General features: G+C 38.9%; 1 protein-coding gene across 2 annotated transcripts in view; it reads right to left on the bottom strand.

Annotated features, from left to right (window-relative positions):
- Window positions 1–10,477, bottom strand: part of NCOA7 (nuclear receptor coactivator 7) — a 144,351-nt gene continuing 133,874 nt past the window's right edge. For both annotated transcript variants that reach the window (XM_082668590.1, XM_082668591.1), the window contains 5 exons: window positions 9,353–9,478; window positions 7,900–8,052; window positions 3,107–3,202; window positions 2,590–2,663; window positions 1–2,214 (listed from right to left, as the gene is read on the bottom strand). In XM_082668590.1, coding sequence (XP_082524716.1) covers window positions 2,079–2,214; window positions 2,590–2,663; window positions 3,107–3,202; window positions 7,900–8,052; window positions 9,353–9,478 — 585 coding nt within the window. In that variant the 3' untranslated portion in view covers window positions 1–2,078. The remainder of the gene's footprint in view (window positions 2,215–2,589; window positions 2,664–3,106; window positions 3,203–7,899; window positions 8,053–9,352; window positions 9,479–10,477) is intronic.

The following is a 10,477-nucleotide window of genomic DNA, read 5'->3' as shown; positions in this document are numbered from 1 at the left end:
GCTCTAGCATGCAATAAATACTTGTTGAATGAATCCTCAGGAAAGAAAGTCACACTGAATGCATAAATTCCTTTATTGAAAATATTGGGCTAGCACTGCATTACATATATTCAGTATCCATAAATGAAGGGCCACACATTTCTGATTGGACAATACTGTTTTAAATAGAGAACACAGCATCTGAATATGCTCTCACAAGTATAATATCATGGACTAAACTAGGTATGAGTGAACTATATGCAAAATGACCATTTCGTTAATAGCATATGGTTGCAAATGGCATAAATGGTAAACGTGATCATCATGAGACATTCCTGGTATCTCATACCAACACATAATTTAACAAGCAGATTAAGGTTAAACTGCCAATAAGTTGTTAATCAAGAGTTCTCAATAGGAGAACTTGGGTGAAAGTGCACCCAGGCTATAGACTTAAGATTTTATAGCGTTCATTTAAACTTGCGTGGAATGTGGGTGGAGTAAAATAACTGTTGATCTGACAGGAGGCCACTTGGCAATTTGTTTGTTCTCTTTTATAAATAGTCTAAAATAAGAGAATAAGCTAAAGGAAATATTCTGCCAGCTTAAGGCCAACATTCTAAGAACTGTTTACTTCTTTAAAATGCAGGTATATAAACACTACTTTTTATTAATTTTTCCTTCTAAGATCACTGGGTATGTATCTTATGACAGACCACTTTCTCAGCTTTGGCTATCATTTGACATTTTTTTTCCATTAGCAGTCTTTGGCTTTCATAAACGTCTGACAGTCAATAATATTTGTTAAAATTTTAACAAGTCTTTATTATTAACTTTAATAAAAGAGTGTTTTATGATGTGAAAGTGAGTTGATATTAAAAAACAAGTTTTTACTTTTTATTCTAATTTTGGTATGAATGCATTTCTTTGCATTGATTTTTCTCAAATAAAAGAGTCTAGAAATCAAGACAATTGGGATAATTTGCCCTTTTTTTCATTTGATATAAAATATACAGAAATTAAAACACTCAGTCTCATTTCAAACAGAGGCCTGTTCATTAATGTAAAAACTTGGGGAAAATTATGCAAAAAAATCCAATAAAAATACAATTTTTGTTATTAACACGTGATTTTATAAGAAGCAAAACATTTTCTTTTCAAAAGCAGGGTTTGTTCTAAATCTAGGATCATAAAGGTATACATTTCTGTAAATATCAACTTATGACTGAGAGAAATAGCTTATTTTTCTTTTACACAGTTGTGTTCAGAGTAAATAACTAAAAATGTACCTTTTTAATGACTAAATGGAAAGCTGGCCTACAACAGTCAAATCGATAAACATTGGTATTGAGTTTTAAAAAATTCAGAATTATGTGTATATATATATATGTGTGTGTGTATACATATATATATTTGGACATTAAGCAGCACATACATATACATATCACCCTAAACAATCAGGGCAAAAAAAATTTAATATAAAACTATATAAATCAAATGGGTTTGTTGCCAAAACATAGCACAAAATGTATACATTTCTTTATTTCAAAATTTGACACATTAAAAGAAAAAACTGCCAACACATTTCAGACAATATACCAGAAATAATAAATAAAACAGTTTTTAAAAATCATATATTCCCTTTAAGTGCTGTGCACTCTGAGTTTTTCTAAATGAGACTAAACTTTTCCATGGCAAACAACAGTATGCTGTACATTTTGGTAATGAAAATTATATTGATAAATATACAAGGAATGTATATATTTCCACAGTATTTTCTTTTTCACAGTTAACAAAAATAAAAATTGCATTCAACTCACATCTATAAATATTCTGATTCCTCACTGTATGGATTTGAAGGAAGTGAGAGTATAAAGTCTTTCAACAATCTGGACTTCAGATTTCTTTCTTCATCGTCTGCCTTCCACATGTACCTTTCAGAAGCTCTCTGCAATGTGATCACACGCTGAGATGAAGGCAGAAAGAAAGCACTATGATGGGATGAGGCAGTCTGGGCTGGGGCTTGCTCTTCCAGCCAGCTTTAGCAGGGCTGATTGAACCCAGTCTTTTTAATGTCGTATTTTAAGGCAGTCTGAATTTCACTCGAATGTCCATACCTCGAGATCCTGAACTATGAAGTCTTCCTTTTTGGAAAGAATATCATTATTAAAAGTGCTGCAGGAGTTGCTTCGTCCATGGTATAAATCAGCATCTAGCCATAAACCAAATCGTCCCCTGAAAAGGTTAATAAAATGGTGAAAACATTTCAATTTTATGTGCACACTTTCTGTCCTCCCTTGCCCCAACTTCTTTCTTTTATGCTGTACACAGACAAAACCCTAAACTGCTTATAAAACAAAAGGTACATTTCCTTTATTTCATTTAAATGACCCATCTTTCCTAAAAGACGGGTGGCAGTAGTCCCTCATTTAGACACATAAATAAGTCATTTTACCTTCAATTCTTAGTGTCATGTGTTAGACCACACTGTCCTAAATAATCGAAGCACATGGACTAGCTAAAATCACCTGACACCAAAGTTTCAGTTACCTGGGTCAAAACAGGCTCACTCAAGTCAGGTGGTAATTATAATAACAACAAAAACCTTACCCTCCACCACCAAGTTCCAAAGAACTTATGTCTCCATTGATAAAGTAAGAGTTTTCTCCACTCCACTTAAAGACCTTAGGACAGAAACACAAGACAGAGAACAGACATTTCAATCTGGAGAATTCACGAAGAGGGAGTAGCAGCATAGTACCTGTGTGTGTGCAAGGGCACTACCCATTGGCTGAGGAAGCTCCTGACGGCCAGACCTCTCCCACACCAGGATGAGATCTCCAAAGGGGTTATGATGTAGGAAAGACCTCTCAGACACATGTTGGCTCTGACTTGCAACCCCTCCCTGATATTAGACCATGCAAAAGAGCAGTTCCCAAGGCCTGGGGAGGGAATCTAAGCAGTTTCTGTGCTGCAGTCATGAAGGGCTGGCCAGGCTAGAGTGAGGCCAGATGAGGTTACCTCGAGTAACGGGATGGGACAGCTGCTGCTCCAACCACAGCCCCCCATCACCGACCCTCCTGACACCGTGACACCAGGAAGTTGGGTATTTCTTTCATCTAGGTACCTTGAAGTTAGGGCTAAACGTGTAGAGAAAAGTTTCGCCTGTGCCATAATAGTGATCACTGAACCTGAAAGGATGAGTTGCATATGCTCCAAAAATCTGTCAAAAGAAAACAGAAACGTTATCTACTTTCAACCATAAACCTCCCAAAAAAAAGACTTTCTGAAATATTTTAGCACAATCCTATTCTGAGATCTCATTATATCTCTTTCAGCAAAGATCATTACTAAATCAGAGTTCCTAAATAAAAAAGACCACCATCCAACAAATAAAATGTCCCCAATTCTCATTAGAACCCAAGTGGCTTAGAGAACTTATCTGTCAAAGGCCAACAATTGCTCCAGTTTTAAAAGACTTCCGAAGTCCACTATAGAGACAAATTTCTTTTAGTGAATACAGAGGACATACTGGAAACATTAACAAGATGCATCTTGCACACAGAAATGAGTGGTTGAGAGAATGAAGGCATATCTCTGATGTGTTTTCTAAGTAAAATTGTGGCCAGAGGTTTCCCTGGAGAAAATAAATTTTTCTCTCCTTTGATTCGAAAAATGAGTTTTCAACATACTTATTAAAACTGCATCCTTAACGTGACTGATCCAGTATATCTTAGTTCAAAATGGCTTTTAAGAAAAAAGTAACAATTCCGTAATACTGTGGGCTTTAAAGGTGGGTTAGAGGTATCTGAATCAATGATTTTTCTATTATTTCTTATTGGGGTTGGAAGGAGTAGTCTTTTCAGAACACGCATGTCCACTGCTTCAGCTTCCTATCCTCTGCTCAGATCCTGACCAGTGTGTGCAGGAGTGAGGACTGGCAAGAATATATATTCTGGAAATGTCCCTAGGTGATTCTGATATATTTTCTCCAAATCCCACTTGGGAAACAATGCTTTTTTTAAAAAATATTTATTTATTTGGTTGTGCTGGGTCTTAGTTGTGGCATGCGGGCTCCTTAGTTGCAGCTCGCTGGCTCCTTAGTTTTGGCATGTGAACTCTTAGTTGTGGCATGCATGTGGGATTTAGTTCCCTGACCAGGGATCGAACCCGGGCCCCTGGCATTGGGAGCGTGGAGTCTTAACCACTGCGCCACCAGGGAAGTCCCAAGAAACAATGCTTTAAATGGAGTCTACCTGAAAAATGTCTTATAAGTTTTCAAACTAATTTAAATTGGATTATCATCATCATGGAATCTCTTCTTTACCAAGTACACTCAGTTCCTAGCTCCTTGAAATACTAAAAATTAGGTAGAGTAGAAGTCTAGAATCTCTTTCTAACCCATGTTCTTCATACCAAAACCTGTCCCTAGAGCTGTTAAGAACAAGGAAAAAACAGTAACAAATTTTCTTAGCAATCATGGAAATCTGTTTAAGCACTGGAGATATGATGATACTAAGAAATTACTGTTAATTTTTTAGGTATTATAGCATTATGGTTATGTAAGAAAATGTCCATTTTATTTTTTTCTATTAATTAACTTAGGAAGAAATTGTAGAATAATGGTATTGTTGGATCTATACCATCGAAAATTTTAACATGTTTGACAGTAATAGGACAAAGGAATCCAGGGGAATGAATGAAGATAGCCCAAAGTGGTGAAAGGAAAGTTAATATGACAAAACCTATAAATGTATAATTGCTCTCCTTTCTTCTCTCAGCTTTCTTAGTAGATAAAAATTATACAGACAGCTATGTAACAGTTTATTGTTGAGTTTGTAATATATATCAACGTAATATAACAAAATTACCACAAAAAGTAGAAAGATGTCATAGAGCAATATAGGAGTAACATTTCTATACTTCACTGGAATTAAGTTAATATAGATCGGACTCTATTACCTGATGATTGTTCTATTATTTTCCACAATGCTTTGTGGTATAAATTACTCCACGGTCTCATTCAATTAAATTTGGGCCCCTTTGCAGGGGTAGTTTCTGTGGCCAGTCTATGAAGTTCATCCTGACTCCAGGAAGGCTCTCCTTAGCTGGCTCTTTCCCCGGTTCTCTCTGGTAAACTAGATGGTCCACAGCTTAGTTTGCTGCCTTCATGGAACTACCAGCCTCCTCTTAGTTGTTTACCACCAAAATTTTCATTGTTCTCTAGAGTGTCCCTTGGCTTGACCTTCCCCATGTTCTTCTAAATAACATCAGTTCCTTTGGAGAGAGCTTCTGAGCTATATGTTTTATGGTCCGCCTCTTCCCCTGGAGCTGGGGGCTGGACAGTGGCCTGCTTTTCTCAAAGGTACAGTCCTGTTTTATGAGCAGGGTGCTGGGCAGGGGCAGCAGCCACTGGTCTTGGCTCCGCTCACCTGACATGGAACTTCTGCCCTATGTGCTGGAGCAAGGGCAATAGAGACCCCTGTATTCTCGGCCTGCCATGCAGAAGGTAGAGCAACTGTCCTCTGAGAAGGGGCTGGTCAGAGGAAGAGAGCCCTGAAATTTAGCCTCTGAAACAGAGATCTTGGGTAGGGGATAAGACATGCTGGGGACCTGCCACTAGAGGAGGCATATCATAGTCTTTGCCTGGGAGCTGGCAGCTGAGGGATCCTCATCTTGTCCACACGTGCCCAGAAGGAAGCTTGTCTGAACAGGGGTTGGGGGAGGGAGCAGGCTGTGCCTTCAAATACCGCAGAATCTCACTATTATTACTGGGCTTCATTAGATTTTCTTAAATAAATGGTTCTTCACTTGCTGTATGCCCTTAGGGCAATTTCCAGAGACTTTAAATGATTGTTGTTTTTATAATTCCCACCAGTAATGATTGTTTCACTGGGGATTGATTCCGTAGAACTCCTCATGCCTGCCATTCTGCATGCGTAATGCTTTTATCTTAGAATTTTATATAATTCATTTCCAGATAAACTTACAGGTGGTGTTCTATCATGTTCCCAAGCACAGCAAGCCGCATCCTTGCCTTGGGGGTAGGTGGGGTGGGGAAAGCAGAGTTATGCCTTCAAATAACACAAATGCCTCCAGGGCACCAGATCCAGTAAGATTATACCTCTAGACAAACAGTGTAATCTTCAGGTATAGGCAGGCCTCCTTTACATATCTGCTGATAGGAAGCTGAGTAATACTGGGCATCATCAAAACCTGCTCTGTGAGGCCAACACATTCCCCAACAAGTTCTCTTTTGGTAAATTAATAGAACTAATCTATACCTACGGTGCAGGTACGGGCACGCGTGCGTGTGCGTGTGCGTGTGCATGTGTGTGTGTGTGTGTGTGTGTGTGTGTGTGTGTGTGGTCTAAAACCATCTAGCCCTATCTCATCTAAAAAGTAGCACCTAACTTTGCAAACATTTCACTAAATCCCTAAGTAATTCCATTTTAAACCTTTGTTATTATTATTTAAATTTTTAACTTGACTCTCCCTACTGTTCAGCTTGGACTATGATTAAATAAAGTGTTCTCAATCAGTAAATAACAGTAGGAACAATGATAGTAACTAAACTATTCCTCACAACTCTTAATCTACTTACAGGAATGATCACCGTTGAGAAAGACAGTGCCCTTCTTTCTGCTAATTTTTCCCAAGACAAATTATGACAGCAAAAATCTGTTTCCCCTAAAATGATCCTAATTATATGGCTTCTCAGTAAGCTCCCCAATGCTTAATAGTGCCCCACATCTAACAGACAGTCATTATACATTTTCTGAATGGATGAATAAATAAATGGTTGTCAAGTAAACCCTGCTTCCAAATGCCAGGAAGAGAAAATAATGACACCTACAAAAAGTGTAAAGAAATTTCTTCTTGCTATAATATAGACCAAGTTGAAATGAATAAAGAGCAGACTTGAAAGATGCTTTCCTTTTGTGAAGCAGAAGTCGGCCTGGATGGTACATGAAAGAAACCTGGACAGATTCCACTCATACTCCAGGCTGACCGAGTGAAGAATTATTAGCTTAGGGGAGATGGGGGTAATATCTAGATTTCACCAGTGCCTCCAAGACCGACAGCAACGTGGGTGAAAGTGCACTAAGCAATGGTCCAGAGCATTTTCTCCTGTTTCGTAACAACTGGGCCCTTCAGGTACAACATACCATGGCCTTAACTGACTCTCCATCTCAGCAACTATGCGGGCAAGGTTGGTGGGCACTACTTCAGCTACCTGGAAGAAGTTCTGGTATGGCACTGGGACTGCTTTCTGCAGCTATGTCCAAATCTAGACTTGACTTTTCTTCCAGCTTCTCCAGTTTTAGGTTACAGAATATCATTATAGTATATATATATTACAGTATATATATTATATATATAGTTTATATATATATATATACTCCATGATGAGTACAGGAAAAAAATTCCTTAGAATGTGACTGTATTTGGAGATACGCTCCATTTTCTTTTTTAGAGATGCATTCTGAAGTATGTAGAGGTGAAATGACATAATAATTGGGATTTACTTCAAAATACTTCAGGGAAGAAAAGCCAACAAAGGAAAGAATGAAGTGTATGTGGCAAAGTCCTGCTAACTGTAGAATCTGAGTGATGAGAGGTCATTGTATTAGTCTCTCTACTGTTGTGTAGGTTTGAAAAGCTTCATTAAAAAAAATGTTCCTTGGGCTTCCCTGGTAGCGCAGTGGTTGAGAGTCCGCCTGCCGATGCAGGGGACACGGGTTCGTGCCCCGGTCTGGGAAGACCCACATGCCGCGGAGCGGCTGGGCCTGTGGGCCATGGCCACTGAGGCTGCGCGTCCGGAGCCTGTGCTCCACAACAGGAGAGGCCACAACAGTGAGAGGCCCACGTACCGCAAAAAAAAAAAAAATGTTCCTCTGTAAGAGGAACAAGCCTCACCTGATTATCCATATCTTTGATGACCAATAGGACAGGACTGTCTAGTGATGCTGACTTCCGGTAGAGAGTTTTCAAGCTGGTCCCATGCTCTAATGTGCTGTATACGAGACTCCATGGATACCCCTGTACCCTTGCTGGAAGGCGTCGGGCCAGCTGTGAATCCAAAGATGAAGATGTAAATACACAGTCTGCCTACAAATCACTCATGAATTTGTAGCACAAAACCGATGCCTGTGGCTCAAACTCGATAATTACACTACTTCCATATCTCTCCCCTATACTGTAGCAAATATTTGCCACTATAAACCAAGAAGGGAAAATCATCCCTTGGCAGGGATGCTCCCCAGAGCACGCATTCCCTCTCAGGGATGATCCTGAAGGGTCACTATGCCACTATATATTTGAAGATACAGCACCTAGCTTGATAAAGAGGTATGAATTAGACACATGCTCTCTTGTTTACACTTCAACCTGACTTTCACCAAGCAGTTCATGTTTCTCGAATTGTTCTTTCTAAACCTTCAAAGGCTCAGAGCTGCTACTGACAGCTGTAAATTCCCACCAAAGTGAGAACAAGAAGACACGGGTGTTTTATGCTAGTAATCAGATGTAGTCTGTCCTCATTACACTTGTATCTTTCACTTACATTAATATTAAACTTGGCTGCCATAAATATCAATAATGCATATCTCTTCAAAAATACACACAAAGGAGGCTATATAAAATGTTCAAGTCCTCAAGAATGCTTGACATAGTTCTAGAATCAGCATGAACTCCATCCCTGTAACTGCTTGGTCAAGTCGCCTAGCTTTCCTGGGCCTTCGGAGATGGCATTTGTAAATTGAGGGACTTGAACTTGATGATTCTTTAAGGTGTCTGAAATTCAGGTTTCTAAGCTGACTGATGGGGGAAGCACAAGAGGTCCCTTACTAAAGTTCAAATACAAGCACGTAGTATTTCATAAAAACTCACGTAAGAGATGTTCAGAAAATAGAAAGTAAACCAAAAAAAAGTACAGAAAAAGGAAAATTACTCCTAGTGGTAGGTGGTTTTCATAAAGCAAGTAAAGTGTACTTGCTATATGACTTTTACTGAGCTCAATAAATTGAAACCATCGGAACTCTGCGATAATCATTAGGATAAATTTGGATCCTTTTAAAATACATTAGGACTATAGTAGGACACTTTAAAAATTGTTTTGAAGACAAGAAATGGCTTTTTGTTCAGGTTCGGGGAATGGACGTAGGTGTCTGGCCAAGTCCTTGCACTCCCAAGAAGGTGGCAGGGATGCTGCCTTTCAGAAGCAGAGAAGGGCCCTGGTTAGGCTGCTGGTGTTTCTTCCTTTAAAGCTCGGCTCATGCTTCACCCCAAGTGAGAAGAGCAAATGCCAGGGGTGGGAAATGTGTTCTAAGGTTTGGAAGACACCCATCCTAAGTCCCCAGGAAGAACCCACCTGCTCGATGTGCATGTTCTCCAGAAGCGCACTGTGGGGCTGCAGGATCGGCAGGGCGGCCTCATCCTCATCTTCATAGTAGCTACATGTGCTCTTCCTGCGTTTTGCCTCCTCAACGGTGATGATCTGAAATGGAGAAGACAAATAAACCAAGAAAAACGATATTTTTCCTTTTCCTTCACCTGCTATAAAGGACCTCAGGTACACAATTGCCTGTAACAGGTAGGGTTTTAGCAGCAGGACATAAGTTGAGCCAGCACTTTGGGGGAAATGGCTAATCACAATGTCAATTTCAGAGCAAATGGAGAATTAACACAGTACAGCTATAGCACTTAATATGTACAAATTAAAGTCACAAGTTTTCCAGTTTTACTATTGCTCAGTCATCAAGTAAGAATTATGTATAACTCCACAAGCGACTTATACCCTTGAAATGCCCTAAATTATTCTCCATTAGCCTGCATCTAAATTTGAATTGTTACGGGACTAACAGATATCATACTATGAGCAAGTCTTCTATAAATAGGGAAATGGGGACGATAAGGATAGTCCTTTAATCAAGAATCCTAATGTTTTCTCTCAAGGCTGATCATAGCAACCAACCCTGACAGAAATAGCAAATGATAACATCTAAGGAAAGCAACAATACAAAGAGACACGAAGCTTTAGTCTAAATTACAATTAGGTATGATTCTTTATGGAGAGTTGAGAAACCATCAAAATAATCTTTCCTTCAAGGCTGAGAACAGAAACATGATGTTGTACACAACATTTATTATTTCATCATAAATACACTTATAAACTACCAGGTTAAAAATCATTTTTCTTTTGCCTCTCCGAAAGTCTGGATAAATCACTAAATTACTTTGTAATTGAAGGATACAGACAGAAGGTAACTAATTCACCAAAATTCCTGAGTACAAATATTAATGACTTTTGCATCATAGAGAAAAAACATTTACATTACATTTAGTGAAGGTTGTCAGACAATGACTACTTAGTTGCCAAAATGCTGTCATCTGAGCTGGATTTACAGGTAAGGAAATTAGCCCTTAAATGTTACCTTCTTCTCAAGGGGCATTTACTTAAAGAAAACACTGTTGAAGAATCACACATCCAGCATTC

This window comes from Grampus griseus, assembly GCF_964374135.1.
Source record: "Grampus griseus genome assembly, chromosome: 13".
In the NCBI taxonomy this organism is placed as follows: domain Eukaryota; kingdom Metazoa; phylum Chordata; class Mammalia; order Artiodactyla; family Delphinidae; genus Grampus; species Grampus griseus.
This window is presented reverse-complemented; position numbering and strand designations above follow the sequence as displayed.